The sequence below is a fragment of the Artemia sp. Qi Xiang Cuo genome, chromosome 4 (assembly GCF_049724085.1).
Source record: "Artemia sp. Qi Xiang Cuo chromosome 4, ASM4972408v1, whole genome shotgun sequence".
NCBI lineage: Eukaryota > Metazoa > Arthropoda > Branchiopoda > Anostraca > Artemiidae > Artemia > Artemia sp. Qi Xiang Cuo.
In genome coordinates this window covers 56370981-56390172 of record NC_142797.1, presented here as the reverse complement: position 1 = coordinate 56390172, position 19192 = coordinate 56370981, and the positions used below count along the sequence as shown (strand labels likewise).

Here is a 19192-nt window from a genome sequence, read left to right as displayed (position 1 = left end):
CTGTCAGTTGGCGATTGTAAAGACTCCTGCTCATATTATATATATTGAAGTCATTGCCATATTTATGTAATGAAGCTCAGTCATTTTTGGATTTATATCAGAAAAAATGTTTCACTTTTACTTGTATAGTTTCATTTTCACTTATTTCATATTGTTTCTTTTTATTTATATCATCCTTTGCTTGAAAAATTATTGTATTTAAATTTTATGTTACTTCAAATTTTAGAGGAAAATTTAAATTCACAAATAAGTCTAATGCAAATTTCCATAAAATGAGATCAGCAAAAAATTCTGCAAATCCTGAAGTTGAAATTCTTAGGAATTAAATATAATTCTAGTTCTTCTGATATTGGTGTCTCAACGTGCTGAGGTCATTGTTGTTTCATTTTTTGGAACTGAATCAATGAAATTGGCTTTGGCAGACGAGCTGAAGCGACAGAGAGGTAATGCACCGACGTATCTAGAATGTGCTGTTGTTATTTACGTCATCGGTAAGTTATATCGTTCATTTATTTTTGGTAAACACTAAAATATTTTCAGTGATACTTTATCAGGCTAATCCTAAAGGTTAATCCTTAGGAGAGGTTTTTCTACTTCTGGTTCGAATTCGCTGCAGCCGGAAGCTACCTGTCGGTGAAACAGCACCGATGAGCACATCTTAAACCTTATCGCTGCATACTCTTGGCCCTTTTTCTGCTACTACTTCAAATTTGTTTCAGTGTAAAGCTACATATTGCCGACACAAGACTTGAACTTGTTGAACACAGAACTTGTTGAACGCGCATCTGCCATCCAATCCCTATATAGTGTTTTTTATATAGTCACATATAGTCATTCCAAGATTTTTACCTGTAGCTCCTTTATGATTTGTTGAAATGAAAAATTATCTGCATAGCCAAAAACAAGAGAACGAGAGCTATCGAATGGTATATAGCTTTAGCCCTTCTAACAACGTTCGCACAGTACTGAATACTTTAACAGAAAAATCTTAAAGGTTCATTCTTAGGAGAGGACCCTTTATATGGCTATCATATGAAGGGTTTTCCTTAACTCGCTGTACTGAATGAACATCAAAGTTAAAACCTGTCTAAGATAACTGTTTGAGTTATAAGCGTCCTTGCAATCCGTACCAGGCACGCACGTAAGAAAATATGGGACTCAGGCCCAAAACATCACAATTTTGGCTGCATTTACTAGAGTCCTCTATAGTTTTGATGAAAAATGATCCCTTCTCTACAGTCGTCCGGTGATCCGTTGTGCATATCCAAGATCTTATCTCTTCTTAACACACAGCTATCTTCTTTCAAAGGGAGACAGAACTTTTAGCATTGTTTTCAGATATTTCACTGAAAGAGTGTGGAAATAAATATTAATTATTGAACATATGTAAACTCATATAATTAGATTAATTGTTTTGTTAGGGTAGTGCCTAGTTGTCGCAATTGGGGAAGAGGCATGCCCCTGCTCCAGATTTTTTAGCCGCCTAGATTTTGAAAAATACCCGTTTTCGGTGTTTTAGCTGAAAAAAGGCCTTTACTCGTACTTCAATTAAAAGATTAAAGAAATAACACAGGCTATTGGCCACCGACAAAGTTTGACAAATGTATTCCCCCCTAATTTCCATGAATCAACGCCACTGGCAATGAACCATAATAAAAGTTTATCTTTACGATGGCAGCTGTCTCTAAGGCATCAAATTTTGCTACTTCTTTTTTAAATATAAACTGCTGATTTGATTAGTATCATTGATTTTGGAACCTTTTAATAATACACAAAATTATAGTAGTGTTTTCAGAAAAGCGTGCCTTTGTTTTTCAAGTATTTCTTTTCAGGATTTCTTGTTGAGGATACACGTGAGCTTTACCGGTCTGGCTTTAGTCGCTACATACGAAACATGTGGAACTTCATAGACATGTCTCGAAACCTTGGCTATATTTTAGTCATAACATTAAGGACTATTGCATATTATCAACAGCAAGAAGAAATAAAGATCAACCCCGCTTCTGCATATATTCCCAGAGAAGAATGGGATGACTTCGATCCCCAGCTAGTTGCAGATGGTTTATTTGCAATGTCCAATGTCTTTAGGTGTGTATCCAGTTCTTTATGGTTAAACAATAGGGATGTTTCGAAAATACCGTTTTATCTTAGTTCCTTGGCGCTTATGTTCAAAGTAACCTTATTCGATTAATCTGATAAAATATATCATTCGGATTATTACGTTTAATTTTAAACATTTTTTCTTGAAGCTGAGGGTAAGGCACACACAATGTTTAATTTTTAGATAGGAAATAAAGGTATTTTTTAACTAAATCAAATTTTGCCGTATTTATTTTAACTTAAATTTATTTGGTGCGAAAATTTGCCGGAACAGCCTTTAGAAAGCTTGTATCATCCACATTTTTTTAAGATTTTTCTGCTAACCTTTTCAAAGCATACACAATTTTAATGTCTCTACAATAATAAGTTGAATGAAACTTTAACAGACAAGAACGTGATATTGGCAGGAATTTATTTTATACGAGGTAAATTGGTCAAAAGTAGCGCATTTTAGACATATTTATTGGAAAGCTTGAAGCAATCCTAAAAAGTGTAACAGTTTGAGAGGGTTCATGGGCTCCCTCTCTCATGCATGTGTATTCGAATGGAATTATATCTGTATTATTTTTTTTATTATTAAAATGAAGCGTCTTCTTATTGTTCAAGGAGAAAGTAGAATAAATTGTATTAGGGAAAATACAATATCTCAATTTAAACTCATGTGTAGGCAGAAGCGTTACCCTTCCGCTTCTCAGAAATAACCGAATGTTTCAAATATATGAAAACTCGCATCAATTGTGATACTCGTCTCCTTTGCAATTAATAGTAAATGATAGAGGCTTTTTCTACAGTCATTTCTTTAGTGTAGGAGATTACAGTTGCTTAGAAATTCATCTTTCTTTTGGTTTTTGAACCTTACTAATTCTTACTTATATTAATCAAGAAACCTAATTATATGCTGAATTCGACATTAGCAATTATTGAGTGTCGTAATGTTTTTATGTCATATTATATATATTGCATCTCTCTACTCCGTGTTTGATTTTGTTCTTGTGAACTTTTTTGGCCTTGATTTATCCTTCAACTGAGAGGGTATTAATATTAATGATTAATTTACTAAATACTGAAATTACCTAATTCTAACTATCATTTTTTTTTAGTTTGATTTGTTTTTTATTCAGTTTCATATATTTTTTTACTATTCATTACTTAGAAACCCTATTCTTAAAGGAGAGTTTAAGGTAATCTTATAGTAGGCTATAGAAAGGTCAGGAGTGCATGTACTGCCCAAGGGTTTGAACACCCCTTTCAGGGTTACTTTATACTGAAATATTCTATCAAAACTTCCAAAATAAAGTAATCTCTGCCCCATTTCTGAATAACATTCCTTTTTTGCACTATGAATTCTCATTTATAAATTTCAGTAATTTTTTTTAGTGCCTTAAAACTCGTCCATCTCTTTTTGATCAACCCTTACCTGGGTCCGCTTCAAATCTGCCTAGGAAGAATGGTCATTGATATCGTCAAATTTTTCTTTATCTACTCACTGGTCCTGTTTGCATTTGCTTGTGGTAAGTGATGTTTTCTGAATCAATATTAATATAAATATTTTTCGATCAAGGTACATAAAAATAATGGCTCTGATATATAAGAAGAAAAGTATTGATTTACAATTATCAAAAACCCAGAAACAATCAGACAAGAATTTGTCCACCAAATTGCAATAAAAATATATGCATAACTTTAAGGATAAGCGACGTTCTTGAGCCTTGATCTTTTTTAATGGTAACTAGAAATTTGGACTAGACGATTGTTTTCAGCGTAAGTGTGGTCTGCATTTTTTAGATTGCTATTTACTAAGTACTTACTGATTTATTTACTAATGACTCATTGATGCTTTTACCTATAACCTTTTAGGCTTAGATCCAATAAATAATAAGCCTTATTCTTCTTCCATAAGACTCAGCAGGCTATTCGCCTCTAATTTAGTCACGCTTAATAACTACCGAGGTGGGGCTCTCAAACCAAGTTTAGGACCACGAAACCACTCATAAAGGAATAAGGCACGGGACCCATTATTATAACTCGCCCAAAAATCAATTACCTTCACTATATTTAGAAACTGATAGGTCACGTCATAATAACTTCATAACAATAATTTTCGTTCTGACTTAGGGTTAACATGAGAGATTAACTATCATTGTCTTCAAAGTTTATACAATATTTTTCTCAAAATAAAGCTATTGTGTTACACCAGAATAAATATCCCTGTGTATTTTTCAGTTTCCATGCCTCTGCTTTTTTCTGTCCGATCGGTTAATTATTTTAAGGAACATACAAATAATATAGACTATTTGGTAATATTGATTAAGGATTGGTCAAGCAACCAAACTAACCAAACCTTTAAACTTATTATAAACCTCCTTTACTCTTCCCTTACCAAGCTTCTATAAATAAAAGAGATCTGCATGGTTTTGTGGTTTGGAAACTTTAATGAAACATAAATAATCGTATTCCGTATAGACTTCATTCTTTATAGGTCTGAATCAACTTTTATGGTATTTCTGCGATATTGAGTACAAGAAATGTTTCTCCCTACCCGATGGAGGTGCAGACTGGAGCAAGAATCCTGAGGCATGCATGAAATGGAGACGGTTTCATAAGTATAAAATCTCGTCTTGTTTTCTTTACTATTCATGTATTTTAAACGATCTTCAGAGTCCATACTTTGTACAACTTTGTGAGGCAGCTCGCGCTGAAACCTGATTAGGTTTCCAACCCATAAAATAAGACAATAAACGTGTGCTTGTTGACTTGAATAACGGAATCGGCTTGCCATTATACAAAGGGCTGACAAACGTGCCTGGTGTCTTCGTGTTATACGAGAGGTTGTATGTAGCAGATATGAGGAGTGGAATCAAAAACTTTGTTATTCTGATCATCTAGAATCAAAGTTGTCCTAATTTATCTATATAGAGATATTTTGGTCGAATTTCAAGAAGTTTCTGACACAGACACTGAGAAAGATATTTTTACATCGTAATTGTGAGCCTCTACGAGTACCACAGTGTTGTTGGTACAGTAGCGATGTGTGTTTCTTCATACCATTTAACTAGCTTGTTTAAAGGGTAATTTGGCCATTTAGTGCCATGTAGGACAAAAAGGTTCTAAAAGCCATGATACTGGCCTTATCTTCTAACTCAAGACCAAGGGCGTACCCAGTATTTTTTCGGGAAGGGGTTATTTTGTGGGGGGTGAAGGGGCTACAAAAGAAAACTTTACAAAAAGCATCAAAAATCTTTTTGTATGCATTTTGGTTACCTTTTTTTTGGGAGGGGGAGGGTTCAAACTTGGTACCCCTACCCCACTTATTACAACTCTGCTCAAGGCATCAATTGCACCAACAGTTTGCTTTTTCTTTAGTGTTACTGCAAAACCATGCTAGTGTGGTCATTATTAGTATACATGTAAGTGTTTAGGAATAAATAACAACTACCACTGTCTTTACTCTTAATTATTTCAGTCTATTTGAGACATCGCAGTCCCTGTTCTGGGCAAGCTTTGGTATGATAGGATTGGACAATTTTGAGCTTAGTGGCATCAAATCCTATACACGCTTTTGGGGCTTGCTTATGTTTGGATCATACTCTGTGATCAACGTCGTAGTACTTCTCAACCTCCTCATTGCTATGATGTCAAATTCTTATGCACTCATCACAGTAAGTAAAACCATAGCTTTGTTGTCTAATCAGTTTTTCTTTGCACGGTAAAGAAAGATTTTTTAACTTAAAACGAACAGCACTTGCCCTAAATATAGGAAGGGCTGGCACAACCATCGAATTTCATCTCTTTTATCTAAAGTTTAACTTGCATTCCATGAAAAATCTTGAATATTTTGAAATTGTCATCTTTTTTATCACAATGCTTTAAGAATGAATGTACTCATCTAGCTGTATTTCCTCGAGAGTAGAGGGTTTTACTACAATTTGGAAATAGCAAAATGTTGGTTAAAATAATTGTCAGGCTGTTCATGTTCGGTAACGACCGACCCTTGCCAATAGAAACCAAAACTCTGAAACTAAATTTTGATAAAGATGTATATATCAGAAGATTTCCCTTCGTATGCTGTTTCCAAATATTTAAAACCTGTTAGGTTTAAAGTCTTTTGTAAAATCTTGCCATCTTAGGAAAACTTACATAGGTTTAGAAAAGGGGGGAATACCCCAAAAAGAATGAAGAGATCTCGAAAAAAGTGAAACTATACAATTCACCATGTCTGAGTAACTTAGAGCAGACGTTTCAAACCCCTATACACAATAAAAACATGAAAAGATACGTTAACGCTTTTTTTCTCTATAAGAACTAAAAAATAAGAAAGAACATTGTCCGGTTACCCAGAAACTTTTTAAATTGTCAGACTAAAATTGAAAGCCTGGGCTATCATAAAATAGAAAATACTTCATGGATAGTTCTTTAAATGTTTATCCTGGCTGCCCCACCTTTTTTTTTCTTAAATAATTTCAGTTATTGTGGGTAACAGGAAGCTACCCAGGATTTTACTTTTTAGCCTATTTTCAGATAAAAGGTTTTGTATAGCTTTTATTTTTGTTTTCATTATAGTCTTGATAGGCTTCAGTAATCACTTAAAGAAGGAAAACAAACCTTTTTACATTTTACCGCAACAATTCATACTTTATGCTGAATCGTGGGGGAAATTTGATGGGAAAATATTGAAAATTACACATATAGCCTGTGAGTCCATACAAGACGAACTTTGCTAATCCATTAAAATAGTCTTGGCAATGAAAAGTAAGTAGAGATTGACTTTTTCAACAGATCTGAAACTCTAAATCGGAATTTTGTAACAGTTAATGCACAAGAAGAATCTTCTTTAAAACCAAACATATTTAATCATAGGCAGCGCGCTAGCGTTGAATTCCAGATCAACTCATTCGATTGGTAATTCAAAGGGCTAGTGCTCTTTTTGGTAGTCGAAAGTGATTGGAGGGCAACTAGTTGATTTCCAGATCAACTCATTCGATTGGTAATTCAAAGGGCTAGTGCCCTTTTTAATAGTCAAAAGTGATTGGAGAGCAACTAGCCCCCCCCCACGTTCATCATTCGCCCAAACACATCCAATCAAAATTTTGAGATAGCCATTTTGTTCCATGCAGTTAAAGTTCAGGAAATTATACCTTTGAGCAGGACACTCCCCCCACGGTCTTCAGAGCAAGGGTTATAAGTTATGCCCTGGGGGCACATAAGTTTTTATTGAAATCTTTGTCGTAGAAAATTGAAAAAGAGATTGACTTTTTCAACAGATCTGAAACTCTAAATCGTAATGTTGTAACAGTTAATGCACAAGAAGAATCTTCTTTAAAACCAAATATCTTTAATCATAGGCAGCGCGCTAGCGCTGCGTAAGTAAAGAACGATGTGGGCACAATGTGTTTTTGGTTTTTTCTCCACCCGGGCACTTCGTATCGAAGGAATTGTCGTAGAAACTTGGAAAAAGGCTCATTCGATTGGATATTAGAGTGGCTAGTGCCTTTTTTAATAGTCGAAATTGATGGGAGGGCAACTAGCCCCCCCCCACTCCCGACATTCCTCCAACCACATCCAAATAAAATTTTTAGAAAACCATTTTGTTCAGCGTAGTTGATTTTTGATAGAAAATATGTTTTTGAGGAAGACAATCCCCCACAACCCTCAGGGCAAGGGTTTTAAGTTATGCACTGGGGGCATATAAGCTTTTTATAGAAGGTGTTGTCGTAGAAACTTCAAAACAGGCTCATTCGATGGGAAATTTAAAGGGCTAGTACCCTATTTAATAGTCGAAAGTGATTGGAGGGCAACTAGCCCCCTCCCCCCGCACGCCCATCCTTCCCCCAAATACATCCAATCAAAATTTTGAGAAATCCATTTTGTTCCACGCAGTTAAAGTTCAGGAAATTATACCTTTGAGCAGGACACTCCCCCCCCGGTCTTCAGAGCAAGGGTTATAAGTTATGCCCTGAGGGCATATGAGTTTTTATTGAAATCTTTGTCGTAGAAAATTGAAAAAGAGATTGACTTTTTCAACAGATCTGAAACTCTAAATCGTAATGTTGTAACAGTTAATGCACAAGAAGAATCTTCTTTAAAACCAAATATCTTTAATCATAGGCAGCACGCTAGCGCTGCGTAAGTAAAGAACGATGTGGGCACAATGTGTTTTTGGTTTTTTCTCCACCCGGGCACTTCGTATCGAAGGAATTGTCGTAGAAACTTGGAAAAAGGCTCATTCGATTGGAAATGAGAGTGGCTAGTGCCTTATTTAATAGTCGAAAGTGATTGGAGGGCCACTAGCCCCCCCCCCCCCCCGCACGCCCATCGTTCCCCCAAATACATCCAATCAAAATTTTGAGATAGCCATTTTGTTCCACGCAGTTAAAGTTCAGGAAATTATACCTTTGAGCAGGACACTCCCCCCACGGTCTTCAGAGCAAGGGTTATAAGTTATGCCCTGAGGGCATATGAGTTTTTATTGAAATCTTTGTCGTAGAAAATTGAAAAAGAGATTGACTTTTTCAACAGATCTGAAACTCTAAATCGTAATGTTGTAACAGTTAATGCACAAGAAGAATCTTCTTTAAAACCAAATATCTTTAATCATAGGCAGCACGCTAGCGCTGCGTAAGTAAAGAACGATGTGGGCACAATGTGTTTTTGGTTTTTTCTCCACCCGGGCACTTCGTATCGAAGGAATTGTCGTAGAAACTTGGAAAAAGGCTCATTCGATTGGAAATTGGAGTGGCTAGTGCCCTTTTTAATAGTTGAAGGTGATTGGTGGGCAACTAGCCCTCCCCCCACGCCCATAATTCCTCCAAACACGTCCAATCAAAATTTTGAGATAGCCATTTTTTCAGCGTAGTTGATTTCCACATAGAAAATATGTTTTTAAGGAAGTCATTACCCCACATCCCTCAGCTAAAGCGTTTAAAATTATGCCCTGGGGCCATTTAAGGTTTTTATAGAGGGTATTGCCGTTAAAACTTCAAACAGGCTCATTCGGATCTTTATTCGAAGGGATAGTGCTATTTTTAATTGTCGGAATTAATTGGAGGGCAACTACCCCCCCCCCCCCCCCGCAAGCCCATCATTACCCCAAATACATCCAATCAAAATTATGAGATCGCCATTTTGTTCAGCGTAGTTGATTTCCAGATAGAAGATATCTTTTTGTGGAGGACACTCCCCCACAACCCTTAGGGGAAGGGTTTCAAGTTATGCCCTGGAGGCATATAAGGTTTTTGTAGAAGGCGTTGTCGTAGAAACTTCAAAAAAGGCTCATTTGATTGGAAATTCAAAGGGCTAGTGCCCTTTTTAATAGTCGAAAGTTATTGGAGGGCAACTAGCCCTCACCCCCACGCCAATCATTCTCCCGAACACATCCACTCAAAATTTTGAGATAGCCATTTTGTTCAGCGTAGTTTTAAGTTCTGAAAATTAGGTGTTTAAGGATGACAACCTTCTCACAGCCCTCAGGGAAAGGATTGTAAGTTATGCCCTGGGGGCAAATAAAGTTTTTATAGAACGCGTTGTCGTAGAAACTTCTAAAAGGGCTCATTCGTTTAAAAACTGAAATGGCTTGTGCCCTTTTAATAGTCGAAAGTAACTGGAAGGCAACTAACACCCCTTCCACGCCCACCATTTCCCCAAACACACCCAATCAAAATTTTGAGATAGCCCTTTTGTTCCACGCAGTTAAAGTTCAGGAAATTATACCTTTGAGCAGGAAACTCCCCCCCCCCGGGTTTCAGAGCAAGGGTTATAAGTTATGCCCTGAGGGCATATGAGTTTTTATTGAAATCTTTGTCGTAGAAAATTGAAAAAGGGCTCATTCGATTGGAAATTCAAAGGTCTAGTGCCCTTTTTAATAGTCGAAAGGGATTTGAGGGCAACTAGGCCCCCTCTCTCGCCCACCTTTTCCCCAAACACATCCAATCAAAATTTTTAGATAGCCATTTTATTCAGTGTTTTGCATTTCCAGATAGAAATAATGTTTTTGAGGAGGACACTCTCCCACAGCCCTCAGGGTAAGGGTTGTAAGTTATGCCCTGGGGGCATATAAGGCTTTTATAAGGCGTCACAGAAACTTCAAAAATGACACATTCGATTTGAAATTGAAATGGCTAGTGCCCTTTTTAATAGTCGAAAGTGATTGGAAGGCAACAAACACCCCTTCCACACCAACCATTTCCCCAAACATATCCGATCAAAATATCTTGATAGCCATTTTGTTCCACGAAGTTTAAAGTTCAGAAAATTATAAGTTTGAGCAGGACACTCTCCCAATAGTCTTCAGGACAAGGGTTTTAAGTTATGCCCTGGGGGTATATAAGGTTTTTATTGAAATGGGCAACTAGCCCCCCTCTCACGCCCACCATTTCCCCAATTACATCCAATCAAAATTTTTGAGATATCCATTTTGTTCAAGGTAGTCGAAAGTTCTGGAAATTAGGTCTTTTAGGATAAAAACTTCAACAGAGCTTTCAGTGCAAGGGTTGTAATTTGTGCCCTGGGGGCATATAAGGTTTATATAGAAAGTTGTTGTAGAAATTTCAAAAGGGGCTCATTTGATTGGTAATTGAAATTGCCCTTTTTAATAGTCGAAAGTGACTGGAGAGTAATTAACCCCCCTCTAAAGCCCTCCATTTCCCCAAACACATTCAATAAAAGCATAGAGATAGCCATTTTGTTCAACGTAGTTGAAAGTTCTGGAAATTATGTATTAAAGGAGGAAAAACCCCCGACAGTCCCCAGGGCAAAGGTTGTAAGTTATGCCCAGGAGGCGTATAAGGTTTTTAATGATAGAGTTGTAAAAATTTCAAAAGGGGCTCATTCAATTGGAAATTGAGAGGGATAGTGCCCTTTTTAATAGTTGAAAGTGATTGGACCGTAACTAACCCCTTTCTCACGCCCACCATTCCCCCAAACACATCCAATCAAAATTTTCAGATAGTCATTTTGTTCAACGTAGTAGAAAGTTCTGGAAATTAGGTCTATGAGGATGAACCCCCCCCTAGCCCTCAGGGCGAGGGTTGTAAGTTATCCCTTGGGGGTATATAAGGTTTTTTATTGAAAGCGTTGTCGAAGAAACTTCAAAAGGGCTCATTTGATTGGAAATTGAAAGGGCTAATGTATTATTTTTTTGTTGTTGTTTAGACCAGGGCACTTTGTGTCAAAGGAGTTGTCGTAGGAACTACAAAAAGGGCTCATTCGATTGAAAATAGAAAGGGCTGATGCCCTTTTTAATAGTCGAAAGTGATTGGAGGGAAACTAATCCCCCTACCATGCCCACCCACCCATTTGACTTTATGTTTAAAAACTAAATTTTGCCCTAAGATTAAATCAAAATTCACTGTGTTAATGTTAATTCCCAATAAGGCATCTCAGCAGTATCCCAAGAACGACTGAGGGTATTATGTTCAAACTTTTGGGGCTGCTTCTGCTCTTAAAATTAAACCAAATCAAAATAACATAAGTGTATCCAAGCTATCAAAGAAAGTAAACAGATTTTTTTGCGAATGGTATAAAGTTTTCCATTTTAGGTCAACTAGAGGAGGTATGAAACTAAATTAAACACTACTATTTGTGTCCAGATTTTTAAGAGGGTGTATGTTGTTAAAAATTGCTGAAAATTTTTCTCCAGTATACAAATAGCAGGCCCAACTATAAATTCTTAAAAATCGAAAAGATTTAAAGTATTATTTTCTTTTTCGCTCAAAAAATGAGCAAAAATAAAATCAAATAATCTACCAAGCGTGAAACTACCACAAATTAGCATCGATAAATAAATGAAACCCAAAACGAGCAGAAATTACAATAAATAATCCAGTAAATAATAGAAAGGGATAATGCCCTTTTTTATAGTCGAAAGTGATTGGAGGTCAACTAGTCCCCCTCCCATGCCCACCTTCCTATTTGCCCGTTATGTTTAAAAACTAAATGTTGCCTTAAGATTAAATCAAAATGCAGTGTGTTAATGCAAATTCTCCATAAGGCATCTCAGCAGTATCCCAAGAACGGCTGAGGATATTACGTACAAACTTTCAGGGCTACTTCTGCTCTTAAATTTAACCAAATCAAAATAGCGTAAGTGTAGCCAAGCTATCAAAGAAAGTAAACAGGTTTTTTTTTGCGAATGGTGTCAAGTTTTCTATTTCTTGTCAAGCAAAGGAGTTATGAAACTAAATTAAACACTACTAGTTGCATCCAGATTTTTAAAAGGGTATATGTTGTTAAAAGTTGCTGAAAATTTTTCTCCAGCATACGAATAGCAGGCCAAACTATGAAGTCTTAAAAAGAAGAAAATATTTAAAGTATTATTTTCTTTTTCCCTGAAAAGACGATGTCAATATAACACGAACAGAAAATAATTTAAAAAAAAACTTTCTCCACAAAATAAGTTTTTCAACTTATTTTCAACTAAGAACTCCATTAATCGAAAATGAGCAAAAATAAAATCAAATAATCTACAAAGTGTGAAAGTACCACAAATCAGCATCGATAAATAAATGAAACCCAAAACAAACAGAAATTACAATAAATAACCAAGTCAAACTCAGAACGAGCAGAAATTAATATGAGTAGGGCTCAAACCTCTATGCCTTCCCAAGGCCAGAAATTAATTTGCACTTCACTGAAAAAAATACAAATGAATGTGCATTGTCAGTTTAATATACATATATTGATATTTAGTAATCAAAATGTTAATACTATTTGATTTATTAAAGTTATAAAAGTAAAAATACTTATAATTTTTCAGTAAAGTGCAAATTATATTCTGGCAAATTATGTTTATGTCCCTCGTCCAAGATATTCTCAAATATTTTACCTCAGCGACAACAGTATTAAGCCAAATAAAGGATTTTTTGGACTGCAGTACCTTTTCATTTTAAACTAAGAAACAAGCTATAATTAAACAACATATAATTTTTGCACTTACTGTCTTTATATCTATTCACCCGATTTTTCTTTTTGTTTGTTTTTGATAAAAAAACATCTCATTCCAGAGAAAGAGTAACTCTGAAACCCCAACTTCTCCCCTCCCCAGCCCGTCGTACCGGATTCTTGTGGCTTCCTTCAGTGTTAAGGCTTGTATCCAATTCATATTAGACGATTTTATTGTGTGTTTATTTTAGGAACATGCCGACAAAGAATGGAAATTTGCACGTTCAAGACTCTGGCTTTCATATTTTGAAGAAGGTGGAACTTTACCTCCTCCATTTATCCTTCTGCCGACACCGAAATATATTATGAAGCTGCTTGGTATGAGTGAAAAAGAGAAAATGCGGCGACAATCTAGCCGGGTATTGTACTAACATTAACATTATTTCTCCTTTTTTTAATATCATGACAGTGAGATTACATGAGTACAGAGTAAAGTTTCTATTTGGACGTTAAAATAAGATTTTCAAGAGTATTAGTTGATTCTTCTAAAATCTTTTTAAAGTTATTTTCAATAAATGCATTTTTACAGTTACATTTTTAAATTGTTAAAATTTGTTACAAATTACGTGAATCAATGACAAATTGGCCGAAATAAACCAAACAAATTGTGTGAGGAAGAGGGCTCATGATGAATAAGGAAGCTGGTAAGTCTTGTTTGGGCTGGGAAGGTATTAGTAATAGAATACTAATTGCTCATTTTATGACTAAAAAGTTCAGGGTATCAGTTATAATAGTATATGCCCCTGTAGAACCGACTGACGGAGATACTAGTGACTCGAATGAATTTCACTTACAGTTGCAGGAGCAAATAGACAAGATCCCTGGAAGAAATATGGTGTTTTTATTAGGAAATTTCAACGCCCAGGTCAGTAGAATTAGGGATAAATGCTATCCTAGGCCAATAGGCAAATTTCGTGTAGTAAAGAAAAACAGTAATGGCTACATCTGCTGCTAATTTTGAAGGTATAACAATCTAGTTATAACCAATACAGTGTTTGGGCCATAAAATGACCCTTAAGTTAACGTGGTATTCACGTATCGGTAAGACAGCAAACCTTATTGATTATGTTATTTCAAACTGAAGACTGTTAGGATAAATGCAAGATACTAGGATGTACAGGAGTGCTGTTATTGACGTTAAAAGTAAAGATCGCCATCTAGTAGTATCTTTGGTTAATTTGAAGCTGAAATTTCTGAAGGGTAATTACCTTCCGGAAAATTATGATGTTGGTAGACTTCAGGATGAGAATTTGAGAGAAACTTTCCAGGAAAAGTTGAATATTAAACTGGAAGATTTAAAATTTGACAATGTAGGAGATGGTTTGAATGATTTTAGCAAAACAATTTGTGAAGTTACTGCTGGTGTCTTAGGGAAGAAAATTAAGAACACAGCTAAGAATGTTAGTGAAAAAGTTTTATGTTTGATAGAGAGGAGAGGGCGCTTGTACAAGAATTATCTGAGTGATAGATCATATGAAAACATGAGGAATGTAAAGAAAGTGAAGAAAGCATTGAAACTTGAAATAAGAAGCTGTGAAATGGTGGCCATGGATAAAATTGCTGTGGATCTGGAAGATGCAGCTATACGGCATAATAGTAAAATATTGTACTGGAAGGTTAATAAATTGAGAGGGAGTAGTAAATCCGGACTTGTCCCAGTTAAAGATAGGAGCGGGGCCACAATTAGTGACAAGGAAATAATTAAGAGAAATGGGCAGAAAATTTTGAGAATGTGCTAAACCAAGAAAGAGTTGCAGGAAAGGTATAGAGGAAAATAGAAAAGTTTGTGATACCTTGGATGTGAAAGAATATTTGTCTCGTGAGGAAGAATTAGCGACGGTAATAACATGATTGAAAAATAATAAGGCCCCAGGTGTTGATACTGGGGTAAATGAGTTTCTTAAATATGGTGGCTCGGAAGTTAGAAATTAGTTACGTAAGATTATGAATCTGATTTCTGAAAAAGAAGATGTACCAAGTGATTTAAGGAAAACCCTAATTAAACCACTGTATAAGAAAGGTGATAAAAGGGTGTGACGTAGATGTCAAGACGTTAGCATGGTCTCTGTAGGTAGCAACTTACTTAGTAATATGATAAAATTTAGACTAAGAAATACTATAAACAAAGTCACCAGAGAAGAACAATGCGGTTTTAGAAAGGGTAGAGGATGTGTCGAGCAAATCTTCAGTCCTAGACTAGAAATTAAGAAGCGCCTGATTTATCAAACACCTTTGGTCCTCAGTTTTATATATTATGAGCAAGCGTTTGATTCTCCTGATAGAAGAGCTTTAGTGATGGTATTTTCCTTGTATGTTATACCAGACAAATACATTAAAGTCATTAGTGTTATGTACGAGAATACCACTGCGACGGTTAAGGTAGGAAATGAGGTCAGCTTCTAGTTTCGTATTAAATCATGAATTAAGCATGGTTGTGCTCTATCCCCCCTTATATGGATCATTGTTAAGAAGACTATGTCGCTAAGGCTAGGAATAAGTGAAGATGAAAGGGAAATGCTGGGTAACGAAAATATTGATCAGGCGGACAGCTTCACTTACCTTATTAGTTAATTAATTAATTAGTTTATTTTATAACCCATCAAAAATACAAGGCATGGCGATGGAGCAGAAAAAAAAGAAAGAAAAGAAAAAAAGTACACACAAAAACAGGAGCGAATACATACAAACTAAAAATTGAATAAACCAGACATTTCGGAAACGTAAGCCACTCCAAGGGTAGTAAACCTCTTTAAATGAATCATACAAATAAATACAATATAAAAATAACCCAGAAAATAAAACTAGCATTAAAACAAAAATCCTTCCAAGGTTGGCTCGACGGATATTCCTTAAACTTGGAAGAAAGCTTATCTGCAGCATCAAGAGGATCCGGCAAGCTCGATCTATCCCACAGTCTATCATTCCTCGTCCAAGGAGGAACCCGGATAAGGAGCTCAAATATTTGAAAAAAGCCCTCCTGATTTCTATCCTGATTTCTATTTTATCTGATTCGTTAAGAATGTCCCAGGAAGGGACATGTGACCTAAATAGGTCACAACTTTAAGAAAGAATTCTTATTTTCCCTGGGTGGCTGTATCGAACTAGGATGACGTCATGACATCAAGAAAAGACTTAAAATGTCTGCGGTTAGAAGACAAGTGACAACAAGAATCCATATATAGAAGCTAGCCGCAGGCTGAGTGCCAGGGCCCGACGGCAAACCCACCGTGCTCCCGGTCCCATATATATATATATATAGTCCCGTCGGACTGACAGCACAGGTGTTCTCCCTAGGGACTCTATGCCCATATATGGTGTGCTGTCACGAGTCTCATGAGGCCTCTCTTTATATATATATATATATATATATATATATATATATATATATATATATATATATATATATATATATATATATATATATATATATATATATATATATATATATATATATATATATATATATATATATATATATATATATATATATATATATATATATATATATATATATATATATATATATATATATATATATATATATATATATATATATATATATATATATATATATATATATATATATATATATATATATATATATATATATATATATATATATATATATATATATATATATAAGTAGAGAGGCCTCATGAGCTCGTGACAGCACACCATATATGGGCAAAGAGTCCCTAGGGAGAACACCTGTGCTGTCAGTCCGATGGGGGCACCATATATGGGCATGGAATCCCTAGGGGAATGGATTTCCGAGAAATTGATTGCGTAACCTAGCCTAACCTCATGAGCTCGTGACGGGGCACCATATATGGGCATAGCCTCCCTAGGGGAAATGGATTTCTGAGAAATTGATTGTGTAATCAAGAGGAAAATGGATTTCCGAGAACTTGATTGCGTAATCGATTGGGAATTTTAATGATCTAGGACTCATGACGGGGCTCCATATATGGGCATAGAATACTGAACGAACACCATGATGTCATCTACAATTCTTTCTAACATCCCCTTTATTGAATCAATAATTCCCCTTAGAAACAACAAATTAACTCCCCTTTCGTAGATCAATAGTTCCCCTTAGAAACAAAAAATTAATTCCCCTTTCTTGAATCAATACTTCCCCTTAGAAACAACAAATTAATTCCCCTTTCGTGAATCAATAATTCCCCTTAGATACAACAAATTAATTCCCCTTTCGAAGATCAATCATTCCCCTTAGAAACAACAAGTTAATTCCCCTTTTATAATACGTTTCTGAGAAATTAGTATTCGTCCAGGAGAATTGACTCCGGGTGAATGTTCTGATATTAGAGATGAAGAGATTAACACGGGAAAGGATTTCCTAGGAATGTCAAATGTGACAACGCAGGGATGTCAAACCAAAAGGATCACGCAGAAATTACGTTCAGAGATTATTTGGGCGAAACCGTTTTACGCATTTTAGGGGTTATAGTTAAACTAAGAGGTTACATTTTGATATTGTTTGACAATTTACTAAATTTTAAGATTTTCTTTAGTTTCAAAATGTTTTTGTCAATCACCATCTTTAATCATTCACAAACAATACTGAAGAAAACCAATTTCCACTGTCTATCGACATTAAATTATTAAGAAGGCTATTATTTCTTTGAAATACGCATTTACATTTTTAATTTTCATGTTTTTGATTTTATATTGATGATGAATTTAAACACAACTTCAACTAGTTATTTTTTTGTTCGGCATAGATGAAAGGTCCAATACCTCAGTTAAACTAAGAGGTTACATTTTGACATCGTTTGACAATTTACTAAATTTTAAGGTTTTCTTTAGTTTCAAAATGTTTTTGTCAGTAACCATCTTTAATAATTCACAAAAAATACTGAAGAAAACCAATTTCCACTGTTTATCGACATTAAATTATTAAGAAGGCTATTATTTCTTTGAAATACGCATTTACATTTTTAATTTTCATGTTTTTGATTTTATATTGATGATGAATTTAAACACAACTTCAACTAGTTATTTTTTTGTTCGGCATAGATGAAAGGTCCAATACCTCAGTTAAACTAAGAGGTTACATTTTGACATCGTTTGACAATTTACTAAATTTTAAGGTTTTCTTTAGTTTCAAAGTGTTTTTGTCAGTCACCATCTTTAATAATTCACAAACAATACTGAAGAAAACCAATTTCCACTGTTTATCGACATTAAATTATTAAGAAGGCTATTATTTCTGTGAAATACACATTTACATTTTTAATTTTCATGTTTTTGATTTTATATTGATGAAGAATTTAAACACAACTTCAACTAGCTATTTTTTTGTTCGGCAATGATGAAAGGTCCAATACCTCAGTTAAACTAAGAGATTACATTTCGATATTGTTTGACAATTTACTAAATTTTAAGTTTTTTTTAGTTTCAAAATGTTTTTTCCTGTCACCATCTTTAATCATTCACAAACAATACTGGAGAAAACCAATTTCCACTGTTTATCGACATTAAATTATTAAGAAGGCTATTATTTCTTTGAAATACGCATTTACATTTTTAATTTTCATGTTTTTGATTTTTATATTGATGAAGAATTTAGGCATAACTTTAACTAGTTAATTTTTTTTGTTAGGCATAGATGAAAGGTCCAATACCTCAGTTAAACTAAGACATTACATTTTGATATTGTTTGACAATTTACTAAATTTTAAGGTTTTCTTTAGTTTCAAAAAGTTTTTGTCAGTCACAATCTTTAATCATTCACAAACAATACTGAAGAAAACCAATTTCCACTGTTTATCGACATTAAATTATTAAGAAGGCTATTATCTCTTTGAAATACGCATTTACATTTTTAATTTTCATGTTTTTGATTTTATATTGATGAAGAATTTAATCACAACTTCAACTAGTTATTTTTTTTTGATAGGCATAGATGAAAGGTCCAATACCTCAGTTAAACTAAGAGATTACATTTTGTTATTGTTTGACAATTTACTAAATTTTAAGGTTTTCTTTAGTTTGAAAAAGTTTTTGTCACTCACAATCTTTAATCATTCACAAACAATACTGAAGAAAACCGATTTCCACTGTTTATCGACATTAAATTATTAAGAAGGCTATCATTTCTTTGAAATGCGCATTTACATTTTTAATTTTCATG

General features: G+C 34.7%; 1 protein-coding gene across 1 annotated transcript in view; it reads left to right on the top strand.

Moving 5' to 3' along the window:
- LOC148953262 (transient-receptor-potential-like protein) overlaps nucleotides 1-19192 on the top strand; it is a 158493-nt gene that overhangs the window by 31317 nt on the left and 107984 nt on the right. The window contains exons 8-13 of the mRNA XM_089088430.1: nucleotides 339-491; nucleotides 1833-2088; nucleotides 3478-3611; nucleotides 4580-4703; nucleotides 5564-5759; nucleotides 13227-13394. Coding sequence (XP_088944556.1) covers nucleotides 339-491; nucleotides 1833-2088; nucleotides 3478-3611; nucleotides 4580-4703; nucleotides 5564-5759; nucleotides 13227-13394 — 1031 coding nt within the window. The remainder of the gene's footprint in view (nucleotides 1-338; nucleotides 492-1832; nucleotides 2089-3477; nucleotides 3612-4579; nucleotides 4704-5563; nucleotides 5760-13226; nucleotides 13395-19192) is intronic.